Consider the following 20,233-nt stretch of genomic DNA (forward strand, 5'->3'; position numbering starts at 1 on the left):
GGATTGTGATCTGATCGACCAACTCATGTTTGGAGGTGGACAGTGAGGCATGGTGACCACATTGAACATTTACAATGGTGTAAATGGAAATGCATTTTCAGTCCACATTTCAACTGTGATGAAATTTTCTGGACATTACTGGTTGTCAGGTTTTCCACCAAAGTGATATAATTTTCCTGGAAATACAAACAGGAATGAATAGTTTTCCATCTGGAAAATCAATCAATCAATCAATTTTTTTTATATAGCGCCAAATCACAACAAACAGTTGCCCAAGGCGCTTTATATTGTAAGGCAAGGCCATACAATAATTATGTAAAACCCCAACGGTCAAAACGACCCCTGTGAGCAAGCACTTGGCTACAGTGGGAAGGAAAACTCCCCTTTAACAGGAAGAAACCTCCAGCAGAACCAGGCTCAGGGAGGGGCAGTCTTCCGCTGGGACTGGTTGGGGCTGAGGGAGAGAACCAGGAAAAAGACATGCTGTGGAGGGGAGCAGAGATCGATCACTAATGATTAAATGCAGAGTGGTGCATACAGAGCAAAAAGAGAAAGAAACAGTGCATCATGGGAACCCCCCAGCAGTCTACGTCTATAGCAGCATAACTAAGGGATGGTTCAGGGTCACCTGATCCAGCCCTAACTATAAGCTTTAGCAAAAAGGAAAGTTTTAAGCCTAATCTTAAAAGTAGAGAGGGTGTCTGTCTCCCTGATCTGAATTGGGAGCTGGTTCCACAGGAGCCTGAAAGCTGAAGGCTCTGCCTCCCATTCTACTCTTACAAACCCTAGGAACTACAAGTAAGCCTGCAGTCTGAGAGCGAAGCGCTCTATTGGGGTGATATGGTACTACGAGGTCCCTAAGATAAGATGGGACCTGATTATTCAAAACCTTATAAGTAAGAAGAAGAATTTTAAATTCTATTCTAGAATTAACAGGAAGCCAATGAAGAGAGGCCAATATGGGTGAGATATGCTCTCTCCTTCTAGTCCCCGTCAGTACTCTAGCTGCAGCATTTTGAATTAACGGAAGGCTTTTTAGGGAACTTTTAGGACAACCTGATAATAATGAATTACAATAGTCCAGCCTAGAGGAATAAATGCATGAATTAGTTTTTCAGCATCACTCTGAGACAAGACCTTTCTGATTTTAGAGATATTGCGTAAATGCAAAAAGCAGTCCTACATATTTGTTTAATATGCGCTTTGAATGACATATCCTGATCAAAATGACTCCAAGATTTCTCACAGTATTATTAGAGGTCAGGGTAATGCCATCCAGAGTAAGGATCTGGTTAGACACCATGTTTCTAAGATTTGTGGGGCCAAGTACAATAACTTCAGTTTTATCTGAGTTTAAAAGCAGGAAATTAGAGGTCATCCATGTCTTTATGTCTGTAAGACAATCCTGCAGTTTAGCTAATTGGTGTGTGTCCTCTGGCTTCATGGATAGATAAAGCTGGGTATCATCTGCGTAACAATGAAAATTTAAGCAATACCGTCTAATAATACTGCCTAAGGGAAGCATGTATAAAGTGAATAAAATTGGTCCTAGCACAGAACCTTGTGGAACTCCATAATTAACTTTAGTCTGTGAAGAAGATTCCCCATTTACATGAACAAATTGTAATCTATTAGACAAATATGATTCAAACCACCGCAGCGCAGTGCCTTTAATACCTATGGCATGCTCTAATCTCTGTAATAAAATTTTATGGTCAACAGTATCAAAGCAGCACTGAGGTCTAACAGAACAAGCACAGAGATGAGTCCACTGTCCGAGGCCATAAGAAGATCATTTGTAACCTTCACTAATGCTGTTTCTGTACTATGATGAATTCTAAAACCTGACTGAAACTCTTCAAATAGACCATTCCTCTGCAGATGATCAGTTAGCTGTTTTACAACTACCCTTTCAAGAATTTTGAGAGAAAAGGAAGGTTGGAGATTGGCCTATAATTAGCTAAGATAGCTGGGTCAAGTGATGGCTTTTTAAGTAATGGTTTAATTACTGCCACCTTAAAAGCCTGTGGTACATAGCCAACTAACAAAGATAGATTGATCATATTTAAGATCGAAGCATTAAATAATGGTAGGGCTTCCTTGAGCAGCCTGGTAGGAATTGGGTCTAATAGACATGTTGATGGTTTGGATGAAGTAACTAATGAAAATAACTCAGACAGAACAATCGGAGAGAAAGAGTCTAACCAAATACCGGCATCACTGAAAGCAGCCAAAGATAACGATACGTCTTTGGGATGGTTATGAGTAATTTTTTCTCTAATAGTTAAAATTTGTTATCAAAGAAAGTCATGAAGTCATTACTAGTTAAAGTTAATGGAATACTCAGCTCAATAGAGCTCTGACTCTTTGTCAGCCTGGCTACAGTGCTGAAAAGAAACCTGGGGTTGTTCTTATTTTCTTCAATTAGTGATGAGTAGAAAGATGTCCTAGCTTTACGGAGGGCTTTTTTATAGAGCAACAGACTCTTTTTCCAGGCTAAGTGAAGATCTTCTAAATTAGTGAGACGCCATTTCCTCTCCAACTTACGGGTTATCTGCTTTAAGCTACGAGTTTGTGAGTTATACCACGGAGTCAGGCACTTCTGATTTAAAGCTCTCTTTTTTAGAGGAGCTACAGCATCCAAAGTTGTCTTCAATGAGGATGTAAAACTATTGACGAGATACTCTATCTCACTTACAGAGTTTAGGTAGCTACTCTGCACTGTGTTGGTATATAGCATTAGAGAACATAAAGAAGGAATCATATCCTTAAACCTAGTTACAGCGCTTTCTGAAAGACTTCTAGTGTAATGAAACTTATTCCCCACTGCTGGGTAGTCCATCAGAGTAAATGTAAATGTTATTAAGAAATGATCAGACAGAAGGGAGTTTTCAGGGAATACTGTTAAGTCTTCTATTTCCATACCATAAGTCAGAACAAGATCTAAGATATGATTAAAGTGGTGGTGGACTCATTTACTTTTGAGCAAAGCCAATAGAGTCTAATAATAGATTAAATGCAGTGTTGAGGCTGTCATTCTCAGCATCTGTGTGGATGTTAAAATCGCCCACTATAATTATCTTATCTGAGCTAAGCACTAAGTCAGACAAAAGGTCTGAAAATTCACAGAGAAACTCACAGTAACGACCAGGTGGACGATAGATAATAACAAAATAAAACTGGTTTTTGGGACTTCCAATTGGATGGACAAGACTAAGAGTCAAGCTTTCAAATGAATTAAAGCTCTGTCTGGGTTTTTGATTAATTAATAAGATGGAATGGAAGATTGCTGCTAATCCTCCGCCCCGGCCCGTGCTACGAGCATTCTGACAGTTAGTGTGACTCGGGGGTGTTGACTCATTTAAACTAACATATTCATCCTGCTGTAACCAGGTTTCTGTAAGGCAGAATAAATCAATATGTTGATCAATTATTATATCATTTACCAACAGGGACTTAGAAGAGAGAGACCTAATGTTTAATAGACCACATTTAACTGTTTTAGTCTGTGGTGCAGTTGAAGGTGCTATATTATTTTTTCTTTTTGAATTTTTATGTTTAAATAGATTTTTGCTGGTTATTTGTAGTCTGGGAGCAGGCACCGTCTCTACGGGGATGGGGTAATGAGGGGATGGCAGGGGGAGAGAAGCTGCAGAGAGGTGTGTAAGACTACAACTCTGCTTCCTGGTCCCAACCCTGGATAGTCACGGTTTGGAGGATTTAAGAAAATTGGCCAGATTTCTAGAAATGAGAGCTGCTCCATCCAAAGTGGGATGGATGCCGTCTCTCCTAACAAGACCAGGTTTTCCCCAGAAGCTTTGCCAATTATCTATGAAGCCCACCTCATTTTTTGGACACCACTCAGACAGCCAGCAATTCAAGGAGAACATGCGGCTAAACATGTCACTCCGGGTCCGATTGGGGAGGGGCCCAGAGAAAACTACAGAGTCCGACATTGTTTTTGCAAAGTTACACACCGATTTAATGTTAATTTTAGTGACCTCCGATTGGCGTAACCGGGTGTCATTGCTGCCGACGTGAATTACAATCTTACCAAATTTACGCTTAGCCTTAGCCAGCAGTTCCAAATTTCCTTCAATGTCGCCTGCTCTGGCCCCCGGAAGACAATTGACTATGGTTGCTGGTGTCGCTAATTTCACATTTCGCAAAACAGAGTCGCCAATAACCAGAGTTTGATCCTCGGCGGGTGTGTCGTCGAGTGGGGAAAAACGGTTAGAGATGTGAACGGGTTGGCGGTGTACACGGGGCTTCTGTTTAGGGCTATGCTTCCTCCTCACAGTCACCCAGTCAGCCTGCTTTCCCGGCTGCTCGGGATCTGCCAGAGGGTAACTAACGGCGGCTAAGCTACCTTGGTCCGCACCGACTACAGGGGCCTGGCTAGCTGTAGAATTTTCCACGGTGCGGAGCCGAGTCTCCAATTCGCCCAGCCTGGCCTCCAAAGCTACGAATAAGCTACACTTATTACAAGTACCGTTACTGCTAAAGGAGGCCGAGGAATAACTAAACATTTCACACCCAGAGCAGAAAAGTGCGGGAGAGACAGGAGAAGCCGCCATGCTAAATCGGCTAAGAGCTAGTAGCTACGCTAAGCTAGCGGATTCCTAAAAACACGCAAAGTGAATAATGTGTAAATAATTTAGAGGTGATTCAGCAGAAGGAGTGCTTTAGTTAAGGCACGTAAAGATTACACTGGGAAACAAATCGTAATCTAGATAACTAGATCAATCTAACTGCGCAGATTAAACAGCTAACAGATACAGAAAAACACCGCTGTGCTCCGGAACAGGAAGTGATACAATACCGCAGTGAGAGCCAACCACCAGTAGAGGCAATCAACTAGGATTACTTTACACAAGTAAAGTCTAACCTTACCAACCCCTAGAGCAAGCACACAGGCGACAGTAGTAAGGAAAAACTCCCTCTGATGATTTGAGGAAGAAACCTCAAGTAGACCAGACTCAAAGGGGTGACCCTCTGCTTGGGCCATACTACTGACACAACAGACAATACATGAAATTATACAGGAAATTTTGTTAAATTTTTGGACAAGTTGATAAACCTAGTCATTGTGTCACAGTTGTCCACGAATAAAAAATGTTAATCATTATAATTGTGCAATAGCAAACGGATTATATAACTGCATAAATTATTACTGCTAGGTTAGTATAATGTGAGCATTGTTGTCTTCTTGTAACTTTAATGATGGTTGTCAGACCTGTGAGTGCATTACTGCCACCAGCTGGACAGGAATGTGTAGGATCAGACTGACAAAGCAACTAAGTAAAAATGTAGTATTTAAACTGTTATTCAAGTAGAGCAACAAAATATTACTGTCAAAATATACTTAAAGTACAAAAAGTAAATGTACTCATTGTGTGGAATCGCCCATGTCTGTTAATATTATTGGAATATATTTATTGGTTACTGCACTTTGTCTTCATGGTATTATGGCACTTTTCCCTTCAGTCACACTGTGCATTACACAGGGATTAAATGTCTTCATGGCTGTAACGGGAGCAGCACAGTGGCTTAGTGGTTAGCACTGTGGCCTTACTGTAAGAAGGTCGTGGGATCACTCCTCACCTGGGACCTTTTTGTGTGGAGTTTGCGTGGGTTCTGTCCGGGTGCTCCGGCTTCTTCCCGCATCCAAAGACAGGCAGGTTAGGTGAATTGGAAACTTTAAATTTACCATAGGTGTGTGTGTGGGTGTGTATGTGCTTGTTTGTCTATATGTGGTCCTGCGATAGACTGGCGTGCTGTCCAGGTTGCATTTCGTCTCACGCCCAATGACTGCTGGGATAGGCTCCAGCCGCTCTGACCCTTAATTGGAGTAAGTGGGTATAGAAATGGATGAATGGCTATGATGGATTTCCATCAGCTGGACTCAAGACAGGCTATATTTTAAAAATGTGATGATACTAATTTTTGTTAGTCATGCCGTAGGTGTGAAGGACACAGTTTTTCCATAGCTACTGTTAAATACCAAGCATGGAAAAACAACTGCCTCTGCAACCATGACTGCTCTGCTTTCACTTGTTTACAAGAGTTGGACAAAGTATTTTTACATTTGAAGCGCATGTCCAAGGAGTAATAATTGATTTGCAAAAGCCGTTTCAAACCGAAGGACATCTGAAATTTAAAAAAGATGGATCCAGATTGTTTGAAGATGAATGAGTTTCAGTTTGTGTTAATGTGTTGTTCCTTACAGTAGCTGTGTCATTTAATGTAGATTCTACAATGTGTTGCTGTTCTGTGAGGGTTGTGGAGTGTGTCCTTTAAGTGTTAGGTCTACATTGATGGAAAAAGTTACATATAGTTCATTACTTATATGAATAAAAAACTGTCAAGTCTTACAAAAAGTATTTTATTTGATAGATTTGAAAGTGTTATAATTGCTTAAAATCAGTAGAAAAAGCCACTGGAAAATTTGTCCCCTTAAAATATTATAAGTCTGGACTATTTATGAAATTGATTATTTCAAAGGATTTCTATAATACATTGGCTGCATTAGAAGCAGCAATGGTTAGTCATGTTTTCTCTACTGCCAGCAATCCTTATAGATTAGAGATGGGACGACTAGTCGTAATAGTTGACTACGACTAGCTTACATCCGACATGACCTGCTGGAGCTGCCACCACTTCCTTCACTCAGTGAAGAAAGTGTGTGAACCTTGGCAAGTGTGTTTGTCAGCTCAGACGGGTTGTCTATGCCTAGTAAATGAATGCAGGTATTGTCTTCCTGCTAATGCTATTTTTTGTACAGTAGTGTTCAGAATAATAGTAGTGCTATGTGACTAAAAACATTAATCCAGGTTTTGAGTATATTTGTTATTGTTACATGGGAAACAAGGTACCAGTAGATTCAGTAGATTATCACAAATCCAACAAGACCAAGCATTCATGATATGCACACTCTGAAGTCTACGAAATTGGGCTATTAGTAAAAAAAAAAAGTAGAAAAGGGGGTGTTCACAATCATAGTAGTGTGGCATTCAGTCAGTGAGTTCGTCAATTTTGTGGAACAAACAGGTGTGAATCAGGTGTTCCTTATTTAAGGATGAAGCCAGCACCTGTTGAACATGCTTTTCTCTTTGAAAGCCTGAGGAAAATGGGATGTTCAAGACATTGTTCAGAAGAACAGCATAGTTTGATTAAAAAGTTGATTGGAGAGGGGAAAACTTATACGCAGGTGCAAAAAATTATAGGCTGTTCATCTACAATGATCTCCAATGCTTTAAAATGGACAGAAAAAACAGACGCGTGGAAGAAAACGGAAACAACCATCAAAATGGATAGAGGAATAACCAGAATGGCAAAGGCTCACCCATTGATCAGCTCCAGGATGATCAAAGACAGTTTGGAGTTACCTGTAAGTGCTGTGACAGTTAGAAGACGCCTGTGTGAAGCTAATTTATTTGCAAGAATCCCCCGCAAAGTCCCTCTGTTAAATAAGACATGTGCAGAAGAGGTTACAATTTGCCAAAGAATACATCAACTGGCCTAAAGAGAAATGGAGGAATATTTTGTGGACTGATGAGAGTAAAATTGTTCTTTTTGGGTCCAAAGGCCGCAGACAGTTTGTGAGACGACCCCCAAACTGTGAATTCAAGCCACAGTTCACAGTGAAGACAGTGAAGCATGGTGGTGCAAGCATCATGATATGGGCATGTTTCTCCTACTATGGTGTTGGGCCTATACGAGTATATCGCATACCAGGTATCATGGATCAGTTTGGATATGTCAAAATACTTGAAGAGGTCATGTTGCCTTATGCTGAAGAGGACATGCCCTTGAAATGGGTGTTTCAATAAGACAATGACCCCAAGCACACTAGTAAACGAGCAAAATCTTGGTTCCAAACCAACAAAATTAATGCATCGCAGATGTGAAGAAATCATGAAAAACTGTGGTTATACAACTAAATACTAGTTTAGTGATTCACAGGACTGCTAAAAAAGCAGTTTGAACATAATAGTTTTGAGTTTGTAGCGTCAACAGCAGATGCTACTATTATTGTGAACACCCCCTTTTCTACTTTTTTTTTTGTTTACTAACAGCCCAATTTCATAGCCTTAAGAGTGTGCATATCATGAATGCTTGGTCTTGTTGGATTTGTGAGAATCTACTGAATCTATTGGTACCTTGTTTCCCATGTAACAATAAGAAATATACTCAAAACCTGGATCAATCTTTTTAGTCACATAGCACTACTATTATTTATGATTTTGTGCTTATTTGTTAAAAATAAATGTCACATTTGAGTCTCGCCATGAAGATTCAAAATTGGCTGAATTCATTCAATGTCAAATGTAGTCGCCGACTTGTCGATGATTGATGATACCCAACTAGTCGACAAATGATTTTCGTTACTTGTCCCAACCCTTCTACAGACCTTCTCAACTATTTCCACCTTTTAGATGAAAACCTATAGGAAGGAAGTGACTGCAGTGTTGACTAACATTTCAGTTTTTTTGTTTTAATTTTTCCTTTATGCAAATACCATTCTGATAATACAAATAATGCTTCATATTTATTAGTTTTGTTAGTTCTAACTTTATGTTGATCTACAGGCAGGATTTGACTGGCAGAATGCACCTCAGGGCATTTTTCCCTCTTGGTTGGCTTCGGGCCTTTTGTCCTCACATGCAGCTGCTTTGTAGACGTCCCTTTGGTCCCACCTACTTGCCACAGAAATTCAGATTTTCCCCTTGCCTCACTTTCATCTTTGGAGAACATGCTTTCCTGTATCCAGATTGTCCTCTGGACAGGGTTGGCATGGACACAGACCGAAATAAAATCAACTGCATAAATAAATATTCTCCTTTGCTTTTGTCTTCGGCCATTCTGCTGTAAAAGACTGATTTCAGAAAACACAGTTGCATAGCGTATAGCAGTTTGTAGGCAGATGGGTACCATGTTGTTGTTTTTTTTGGGGGGGGGGGGTGCAAAGAGGTGTGACATGAGCTGGGTAGCGCAGTCAGATTTCATAGTCATTGGAGACACGTTTTAGTGCTGGGAATATGTTGTTGGACTTTTGCCTGCCCCCACTTTTAGTCAGGGTCCTCACAGTGGATACAGCCAGGTCCGTATTGGCATTTGGCACAAGTTTTACGCCGGATGCCCTTCCTGATGCAACTCCAGTTTTAACTTGAGAAACACACACAGCTGCTGGTGTTCCGAAAAGGTTTCCCATCCAAGTGCTAACCAGGTCCCGCACTGCTTAGCTTCTGAGATCTGATGGGATCAGGCTGACACATGCCTGCCAGTGCCAGGAATAAATGTGATCTGGTTTAATTCATATCTGGACAATCTGGTTATGAGACATATAGAAATGCCAGTGTAAATAACGCCTATGAATTGTTGTGGTAATTCATTAAAAAATATTTCAATTCAGTTCAATTTATTTTCATTTATATAGCACGAAATCATAACAAGTTGCCTCAAGGCACTTCACACAAGTCAGGTCTAACATTACCCCCCAGAGCAAGCACACAGGCGACAGTGGTAAGGACAAACTCCCTCTGATGATTTGAGGAAGAAACCTCAAGCAGACTAGACTCAAAGGTGTGAACCTCTGCTTGGGCCATGCTACCGACACAATTTACAAAATGAATAAACAGGAAGTTTTGCCGGTGCACAGGACAGGAGGGTTGTAGAAGTAGACACCATACCCATCTCTGGATGGAGCTGCACCTCAAACACAGAGAAAAAACAGAATCAGGCATCGGAAAGACAACAAATACAGTATAATTTGTCAGCATTAAGCAACAAGAAATACTAAGGTGACCACCAGCCACTAGCCCTAAGCTTCACTAAAAGACCCAGAATTTAGATAAAGTTGAGGCTGCGGCCTAATAAAATTAATTTAAAAGGGTAGAAAGCATAGTAACATTCTATGCCAGTATGTAGCCATACGAAAGGGAAAATAAGTGCGTCTTAACTCTGGACTTGAAAGTCTCTACAGAATCTGACTGTTTTATTGATGCATGGAGATCACTCCACAGAACAGGATCATGATAAGAGAAAGCTCTGTGACCTGCAAACTTTTTATTCACCCTAGGGACACAAAGTAGTCCTGCACCCTGAGAATGCAGACCCTGGGCCGCCGGTATGTAGGGTTTAATTAGGTCAGCTAAGTAGGGAGGTGCTAATCTGTGAACAATCTTATTAGTTACTAGCAGAACCTTAAAATCTTACCTCACGGGGACGGGAAGTCAGTGAAGAGATGCCAAAATGGGTGTAATGTGGTCAAACTTTCAGATTCCTGTCAAAACTCTGGCAGCAGCATTTTGAACCAGTTGGAGACCCCTAATGCTGGACTGCGGTAAACCAGAAAATAGAATGTTGCAGTCGTCCAATCTAGAAGAGACAAATGCATGAATCAGGGTCTCAGCATCAGCCATAGACAGGATGGGATGAATCTTTGCTATATTTCACAGATGGAAGAAAGCAGTCCTCGTAATATCTCTAATGTGGAGGTCAAAGGACAACGTAGGATCAAAAATCATCCCAAGGTTCCTCACTTTGTCAGTGTGATGTATGACACACGAGCTTAGGCTAAACGTTAGCTGGTCAAATTGATGCCGATGTCTCACTGGACCAAGAACCATCATTTGAGTCTTATGAGAGTTTTAAAAAGCAAAATTGCTACACATCCAGGTTTTCACTGATGCAAGGCAATCTTCTATGGCAGGGGTGGCCAAGTTCGGTCCTCGAGAGCCACATTCCTGACACTCTTAGTTGTCTCCCTGCTCCAACACAGCTGAATCCAATGAAAGACTCGTTAGCAGACTTTTAATGAGCCTTTCATTGAATTCAGGTGTGTTGGAGCAGTGAGACAACTAAGAGTGTCAGGAATGTGGCTCTCGAGGATCGAACTTGGCCACCCCTGTTCTATGGATTTATGTGGATGAGATTATCAGCAGTTATCAGCATGTATAACTGAGTATCATCAGCATAGCAGTGAAAGGTAATCCCAAAACGCCGCAATATTTGCACTTTTTTGTAGGTAGCTGTATTTTGCTAAGTTTTTGGAAACCCATATACACGTACCCTGTAAAATGCAGTGAGTGAATGAAAAGATAGACACACGAGTCCATTTCTTTCCAGTTTAAACACAATAACTCAAAAGCAACAAATGGTATTGTCTTGTTACTGCCATATTAAAAAAAGAGGATAAACTGATTAGACATTATTTTACTTTGATGAAGCAAATGAATCCAAAAATTAGCCTTGTGATGACGTAATATACCATAGACCTGCCACCTAGATCAGCCACCTGTTCAACGTGGCTCGGATTCATTCATTCACTTTTTATACCCGCTTACTCCATCTTTATTTAGAGGCTGTTACTTGGCTTCGTACAGACCTGAGTATGCTTTTGCTGAGCTTGCAGCATAATTCGTAATCAGTTACTTGTTTGACTCACACGTTACCAAAGCTGTTTGTGCATTTGTGTGCGTTTTTTTGTAGCCAGACTCACTCTGACAGCTCTTTTCCATAATGCATCATGGAGCTGATCAAAGAGCAAATATTCACCTCTCTGTCACCCACGGTTTCTTTTCTGTCTGGCTCCACAGATCTGAGGCAGGACATGCTGACGTTGCAGATCATTAGGATAATGGAGAACATCTGGCAGAACCAGGGCCTTGATCTCAGGTAGGCTCTCCATTCCAGTGCGACGGCAAAGATGCAGGTATACATTAACAGGCGCTGTCATGTTCTCTCCTCTGTGCCTGAATGTAAATGAGTGGCAGCCCCTGCCAGTTACCTCAGGTCATGTGGCTGACTCAAAAAGCTTCCACGATGTACAGAGAGAATCCATGAAATTCAAATGGCACGCTTTCCCATAGTAATTCTTGAGAGTTTTCAGACGTGTCACTCATCTGTGTTCATCCTTTTTCTGCCTCACTTGCCTTTTCTCTCCTCCCGCTTCCAGAATGCTGCCTTACGGTTGTCTGTCAATAGGCGACTGTGTGGGTTTGATTGAGGTAGTGAGGAACTCTCACACAATCATGCAGATCCAGTGTAAAGGAGGCCTAAAGGGGGCGCTGCAATTCAACAGCCATACACTGCATCAGTGGCTCAAGGATAAGAACAGAGGAGAGATGTGAGTGAAATAAATGTGGTTTATTTATGAGGCTCTTCAGGCATTGTGTTATGAAACACAAACATGTCTAAAACTATCACATTCACATGTTTTTCTTTTTTTTCTTTTTTTTTTTTCTTCTAATAGTCACAACTGAATTATGGTAGTTCTTTGTTAGGCAGACACACACACACTCGCACCTCAGTCTCTCAGTACATGAAATTTAAACCCCTGGGTGTCACTTCATATTAACAGCCATTTGTGGTCTACAGACTAAAAGCATTCAAACTGAATTTTCCCCGCTACACAGAGTATTCCCTTTTATTAAATGATACAGTGTTAAGTCAGTTACAATGTCTACTGTATTTCCCCAAAAATGTATATGAAAGTAATAGTTACACAATAGATTTATTTTAGTTTTTCTCAGCTATCAAATATTCAGTGGGTTAGCAGCTTGCATACACCAGAATTAATACCTCTTTATATAGAAAGAGTCCAGAAATTGATGAGATTATGGGTAAAAAGCATCAAAAACACAAATTGCCATAATTCAGTGTCAACTGGGCAATCATTGTCTGTATTTAAAGGGGAATGCTGACTTTTTCAACCTGTGCTCTATTTTTAGTGTCTTTTTTTGGTGGGGGAGTTCATCTTTTGACTTGGGACGGATTTGTGTAGTATTATATGATTTTGAACACACTGTTGTGGACTAAACTTCTACATAATGTATGGGGCAAGCTAAATACACTCACAGAAAACTGCAGTCAGATAAGCAGGTAACTGTATACAACCCCTGGCAAAAATTATGGAATCACCGGCCTCAGAGGATGTTCATTCAGTTGTTTAATTTTGTAGAAAAAAAGCAGATCACAGACATGACACAAAACTAAAGTCATTTCAAATGGCAACTTTCTGGCTTTAAGAAACACTATAAGAAATCAAGAAAAAAAGATTGTGGCAGTCAGTAACGGTTACTTTTTTAGACCAAGCAGAGGAAAAAAATATGGAATCACTCAGTTCTGAGGAAAAAATTATGGAATCACCCTGTAAATTTTCATCCCCCAAATTAACACCTGCGTCAAATCAGATCTGCTCATTGACATTGACCCTATGTGTCTTTTTGCAAGGAATGTTTTTGCAGTTTTTGCTCTATGGCAAGATGCATTATCATCTTGAAAAATGATTTCATCATCCCCAAACATCCTTTCAATTGTCCAAAATATCAGCATAAACTTGTGCATTTATTGATGATGTAATGACAGCCATCTCCCCAGTGCCTTTACCTGACATGCAGCCCCATATCATCAATGACTGTGGAAATTTACATGTTCTCTTCAGGCAGTCATCTTTATAAATCTCATTGGAAAGGCACCAAACAAAAGTTCCAGCATCATCACCTTGCCCAATGCAGATTCGAGATTCATCACTGAATATGACTTTCATCCAGTCATCCACAGTCCACAATTGCTTTTCCTTAGCCCATTGTAACCTTGTTTTTTTCTGTTTAGGTGTTAATGCCTTTCGTTTAGCTTTTCTGTATGTAAATCCCATTTCCTTTAGGCGGTTTCTTACAGTTCGGTCACAGACGTTGACTCCAGTTTCCTCCCATTCGTTCCTCATTTGTTTTGTTGTACATTTTGATTTTTGAGACATATTGCTTTAAGTTTTCTGTCTTGACGCTTTGATGTCTTCCTTGGTCTACCAGTATGTTTGCCTTTAACAACCTTCCGATGTTGTTTGTATTTGGTCCAGAGTTTAGACACAGCTGACTGTGAACAACCAACATCTTTTGCAACATTGCGTGATGATTTACTCTTTTAAGAGTTTGATAATCCTCTCCTTTGTTTCAATTGACATCTCTCGTGTTGGAGCCATGATTCATGTCAGTCCACTTGGTGCAACAGCTCTCTAAGGTGTGATCACTCCTTTTTAGATGCAGACTAACGAGCAGATCTGATATGATGCAGGTGTTAGTTTTGGGGATGAAAATTTACAGGGTGATTCCATAATTTATTCCTCAGAATTGAGTGATTCCATATTTTTTTCCTCTGCTTGGTCTAAAAAAGTAACCGTTACTGACTGCCACAATCTTTTTTTCTTGATTTCTTATAGTGTTTCTTAAAGCCAGAAAGTTGCCATTTGAAATGACTTTAGTTTTGTGTCATGTCTGTGATCTGCTTTTTTTTCTACAAAATTAAACAACTGAATGAACATCCTCTGAGGCCGGTGATTCCATAATTTTTGCCAGGGGTTGTAATCTCTCATTTTAAAGGTTTCTTTACACTTATTGAAATAAACATGCATACATACAGATCCTCCATTTATTAAAAGTATAAAAAAAACTAAGAAATCACATACATAAGTATTCACACCATTTGCTCAATACTTTGTTGATGCACCTTTGGCAGCAATTACAGCGTCACGTCTTCTTGAATATGATGCCACAAGCTTGGTGCACCTATCTTTGGGCAGGTTTGGCCCGTTCCTCTTTACAGAAGCTCTCAAGCTCCATCAGGTTGGATGGACATTTTCAGATCTCTCCAGAGATGTTCAGTTGGATTCAGGTCTGGGCTCTGGCTGGACCACTCAAGGACATTCACAGAATTTTCCTGATGCCACTCCATTGATAGCTTGACTGTGTGCTGAGGGTCATTGTCCCGCGCTCTTGACCAGTCTGAGGTCAAGAGCGCTCTGGAGCAGGTTTTCATCCAGGATGTTTGCCACATTCATCTTTTTCTCATGTTAGAATGTTCTGTGACGCACGCCTAAATGTCCTCAGGCCACTTAATGTTACAAACTGGATTTGACCTGATTGCTTTATGTAGAGTTATGACGCACACCCAAGTGTCATCATTTGCAGTCTAAAAATTGATAAAACCAAGAGCTTCAAAGCAAAGGGTGTGAATACTTATGTACATGTGATTTCTTAGTTTTTTATTTTTAATAAATGTGCAAAAATCTATGTGGAAAAATGTGGAAAGAGTTCAGAGCTGTGAATACTTTCCGGATGCACTATATACGTGGCAAAAGTAGGTGATGGTGGACATACGGGTACATCATGCAGGGATAGGGACCTGCTGTTCTCTGAGCGGAAGCCTCCTGATTCTACTCTGCAACATAAATCCATAGCATAAATCCTACGAAAAGCATGTTGTGGTGTTCAATAGAAAACAGTTTTGAGATGTTACCAGATACATTTTAGCTTTGTGGAAAAGTGTGGTAATAACTGCAGGAGTACCACATAAACTGTATGGAGTAGTGTTGTGCACATGCACGCAAGCACTCGTGTCATGGACTTGTCCATATTGTGGTAGTCATAATAGGAAACAACAATTTTTCCTACTATTTTAAACTGTCCTTAGTTTTATTGATGCAAATTTGGACCAAAAATCTGCAACGGGAATCGGGCTTTAACCACATTACATGAAGATGATAGAAATCTTGTAAATATCAAATGATTCATGGGTAGCTGCAAACCATCCAAGAAACTAAATTATTAAATATTTTATATGACTACCCTTAACCCTAAAAACTGTAGGAACATCATGATGATCAGTTTATTGATAGATTTATTATTCTATTATCCCATATGTTACTTTATTTAATAAAACAGACAAAATACTCAGAATGCTTTTATCCAGAAAAAATTCTATTTTTCAGATGTACAAATAATAATAAAAAAAAAAAAGAATACCTCATATGTGCATAAACACTCGTGTTTGAAACTAGTGCACGGTGCTGTATGTGCACAGATGGTGCACGCTGTCTGAGAGAGTTAGGGTTCTGACTTCTGTTGTGTCTGTTCGGTTTCTTAGGTATGACCAGGCCATAGATCTGTTTACGCGATCATGTGCAGGCTACTGTGTAGCCACGTTTATTCTTGGCATCGGCGACAGACACAATAGCAACATTATGGTCAAAGATGATGGACAGGTACAGATGATACTTTCACAAGTTATAAATTTCCATGCTTTTGTTGTTTTTATTTCCTTGAAAAAAATGTTATTTTTCCTGTGTTTTGGCAGCTCTTCCACATCGACTTTGGCCATTTCCTTGATCACAAAAAGAAGAAGTTTGGGTACAAGAGGGAACGGGTGCCGTTTGTGCTTACACAAGACTTCTTGATCGTTATTAGTAAAGGAACCCAAGAGTGCACAAAAACACGGGAGTTTGAAAGGTAACACTTGGCTTCTTAGAATAAAATAAGAAAATAAGCAAGAATGAACATGTGAATTTTTGTCCTGCCTTTCTTCACCCCCCCCCCCCCCTTCATTCTGCCTCTGCTTCTTCACTCAGGTTTCAGGAGATGTGCTACAAGGCATACCTGGCGATCCGGCAGCACGCCAACCTGTTCATCAACCTCTTCTCCATGATGCTGGGCTCAGGAATGCCTGAGCTGCAGTCCTTTGATGACATCGCCTACATCCGGAAGACCCTGGCTCTGGATAAGTCTGAGCAAGAGGCCCTGGACTATTTCATGAAACAGATGAACGACGCCCATCATGGCGGCTGGACTACCAAAATGGACTGGATCTTCCACACGATTCGCCAGCACGCCATGAACTGAGATGGACACTTGCAGTGGGAAATGCATGAATAAAGGCTTCTGGCAGCAGCACATCAGGAGCCAGAGCAGCAGTGAGAAGTGTGCCAGGTATTTTGTACTACACACCAGGGCTTGGCGATATGAGTATGAAAGTTCCCCCCCAATAGTGACCAATATGGTTTAACTTGAAGTGCAATCATATATTCACTTCAGGATTGAATCTTGTGAAAATAATACACAATTTGTGGATCAGAAGTGTTTATTTATGAGAAGGGTTTTCTGATGGTTTGTAGGCTGAGAGCGTTTCGTCTCTGTGCCGGTGTCACACTTTTCACCTATGTTTCTTGTAAAGTTGAGACAGCAAAGTTTAAGAAAAATATTTCCGTCCAGTTTGCGTGTACCCGGGGTCAACCACTTTTTATTAGTCTTTTGAATTCATTGACACCCCCCGCCCCCAAACTCATGGTTCAAACTAGCATCCTGTCTCTCTTGATTAACCCTGAAACAACACCCATTATGGTCATGCTTCTTCTGTGTTAATGGCAGATGTTACATGACCTTTCTTGATATGTCGGAATAGTTTGCCCACTGCTATAAGGGCAGCTTATTGCTTTGGTCCAACACCTGTTGCTGCAGCTGATTACGCAGGTGTTTGCCCTCAATATGGAAGTTGTTTGTTGGGGAGGAAAAATCTGATTCTTTTGTCGGGATGATCGCTGTGATTATATATTGCCAAGCCCTACTGCACACAGTGTCCTACTTGTTTGTTTCTGCCAGGGTGCGAGCAGCACACCATAGAATAAGGGTGCTAAGAAGAAGACACTTTCTGGGATCTAAATGCCTAAAAATCCCCTTTCTACAGGTATATTTTTTTAACCTGCACTATGAACTTGAGGCAGCAGAATGGAGTTATTTCATCTGTCGTCATTATTGGACTTATGTTGGACTGTGTTGGACATTGACAATTTGCCTTCATGCAGATGGATTATGGACACCCCCCCCCCCCCCCCCCCCCTGTCTGGGTACAAGGACAAACATTAGCATTAAGAGAGGAGCGTGATGAAGTGGTAAACATGAGAGCAGCTGATGAACTGCGAGATCATAACTACATTATTCACGCTAGCTGCGATGAACTGGTGAAGACAAGTGTGACGTCATTACATAGGCCAGGAGTGTTCACACAATCAAGACTTCCTCTTCCTGTCCACCACGCGATCATCCGTGCTTTGAAGTACAATACGCTTAAGGTTTAACATTTTTAGTCCAGAACATGATTTTGCATCATTGGAATTTGAACCTTATCCCATTGGATTACTGACGTTGTCTTTTTCTATAGCATTATACCCAGAGACTTGATGCATACTGTGCACATGTTCCTTTTTGAACCTAGTTCCTACTGAGCCAAAGTACTATAAGTGTAACCCCACTAGTCGGCAGTCTTATGGTTTTAAAAAGAAATCCAAATAATCACTGCGATTCTAATCTTGTGTACTCACAGCACTGATTTCTACAGTATTTTTTTTTTTTTTTTTTTAATCTATCAGTATTATTCTTTGCCGGATGTTGAGGTACAGATGGTTGGGACATACATGGACCTGAGCTGTCACACATGAATTGATGTGTTTTTCACGTGACATTAATTTATAAAACTACAGACTGCAGGAGAAAAGACGTACAGTGTTCCTGTTGTAAGTCATGCTGTTACACTATGCAAGTCGTAGTTTTATTTTATACTGTACTACACAAACACCTGATGTCAAAGAGACAGAAGTGCATCACTACAGAGGTATTACTCAGATAAGGGTGTTGGTGATTTTTGTAGAGATGGTGCACAGAAGAAGAAGAAAAAAGCACACTACTGCACTGTAACCGTGCGGCCTGCTTCTTCCCCAAAAGTTTCCTCTGGAAAAAGAACTGTGACAAACACCTTTTGTTCATCACCTTTGTGTTTGGAATATTTAGCCATCCGTAAACTGAATGTTTAGAAGCACTATATTTCTGAAACCTTCCAAGTGTCCTCTTACCTCCTGTGTCCGATGACTGTCTCCCTTATGTGTGCAGACACGTGCATGAGAGGTCAGAAAGTGTTCTTGGTTGAATAAATGACGTGCAGGACTATTTATTCAACTCACAAATTTTTGGAATTTTCATCCCAGTTTTAAAAATGTGCATAAAGTCACCTTTCTGTAGGTTTCTGTACAGGATACAGATCAGTGGGCCGGACCCGTTCACACTGACAAAGCCACACCTTCAAATATGCTTTTATAGATGGACTTTTTGGAAGAAATATCTAAATGATGCTTTTTTTTCTTCCCCCTTCTCCCAACTTTGTGTTGAGGGCTTTTGTCACTGCATTATGCATGAGGTCCTCCAGTATCTGCTTTTGTTTTTAACCTGATGTTGTTTACTTGAATCTCATGTATAACAATGACTGTTGTTACTTGTGCGTGTACGTGTGTGTGGTACCTCAGTGTCACAATGACGGTAACCAATACTGATACTACAGGTGCAAATGCTTTCCTTGAATAACTACAGAGGTAATAATATATTTTTGTATTTTTGAATGTAAGCAAGCTTGTATGTGTAATGCTAACCAAAAAGGAGGAATCTCTCTCTCTCTCTCTCTCTCTCTCTCTCTCTCTCTCTCTCTCTCTCTCTCTCTCTCTCTCTCTCTCTCAAAAACCATCGTACAAACACACTAGACTGATGCTCATGGTGGAAATGAATTGAACAGCAATGCAGAGGTGTGATGTGGAACAAGGACACCAGCTGAAGCACAATAGTTAGAAAGAAGCTATCCTGCATGTTATATAAAAAAAGATGTGCATGTTGTCCATATGTATATATGTCGTCTTCAAATGAACATGTCAGAAATTGTATGCATTCATTTATCATCCTGTTAAATAAAAATATTTCTGTAAGATGCATTTGTGGTTTTTCATCAGGTTGAGTCATCCAACATGCAGCTTGTGCTGCTGGATAAATGTGAAACGGGGAAAGTGCTTCAGTCAGATCAGTAAGTCATTTCAATTATGTTATGAAAAATGTACTCATTCTCTTAAAACGTAATTGATTAATTCCTGTTGCAAATAGGTACTGCTGTTTCTAAAACGTCCTGCACTGTAAAGTGTGTGATTGATGTGCCATCCAGCAGTCGTTTTATTGGACTGAAGGGATGGAAAGTCACTGGGCCTGATTTACTAAAGGTTTGCGCGTGTAAGAGCATGCACAGACATCATTGAACTCGCAAATACACCTGCATGCTGATTTACAAGTAGCGCGCAAGGAGGACTATGTCTGCCAAATGCACAAAATGGCGCATATGAATATGCAGTTTGGGGTTTGTCCACATAGGAGTGCAAAATTCTTGGAGGGAACATGAAAATGGATGAGGTTTGCACATGAAGTTCAAAAGGAAATTTAGCAGGTGCTGATTGTATTTTGCGAGTTTGAAGCCATGGCTCTAATTTATTGCACTTCAGACCGCTGAAGAATAAATGTTTTTGTGCGTAACAGCTAGGCCAGAGCACATTTTGATGCAACGCCTAATTAAAGTCATCGATGTGTCACACTGTGTT

The 20,233-nt window shown here is 40.5% G+C and overlaps 1 protein-coding gene across 1 annotated transcript in view; it reads left to right on the forward strand.

The window, feature by feature from the left end:
- LOC117521502 (phosphatidylinositol 4,5-bisphosphate 3-kinase catalytic subunit alpha isoform) overlaps nt 1-19,576 on the forward strand; it is a 59,145-nt gene extending 39,569 nt beyond the window's left edge. Inside the window, exons 17-21 of the mRNA XM_034182816.1 lie at nt 11,601-11,679; nt 11,960-12,130; nt 15,925-16,042; nt 16,135-16,286; nt 16,406-19,576. Coding sequence (XP_034038707.1) covers nt 11,601-11,679; nt 11,960-12,130; nt 15,925-16,042; nt 16,135-16,286; nt 16,406-16,676 — 791 coding nt within the window. The 3' untranslated portion in view covers nt 16,677-19,576. The remainder of the gene's footprint in view (nt 1-11,600; nt 11,680-11,959; nt 12,131-15,924; nt 16,043-16,134; nt 16,287-16,405) is intronic.
- Nucleotides 19,577-20,233: the final 657 nt, after the last annotated feature.

This window comes from Thalassophryne amazonica, chromosome 12, assembly GCF_902500255.1.
Source record: "Thalassophryne amazonica chromosome 12, fThaAma1.1, whole genome shotgun sequence".
NCBI classification, from domain to species: Eukaryota; Metazoa; Chordata; class Actinopteri; order Batrachoidiformes; family Batrachoididae; genus Thalassophryne; species Thalassophryne amazonica.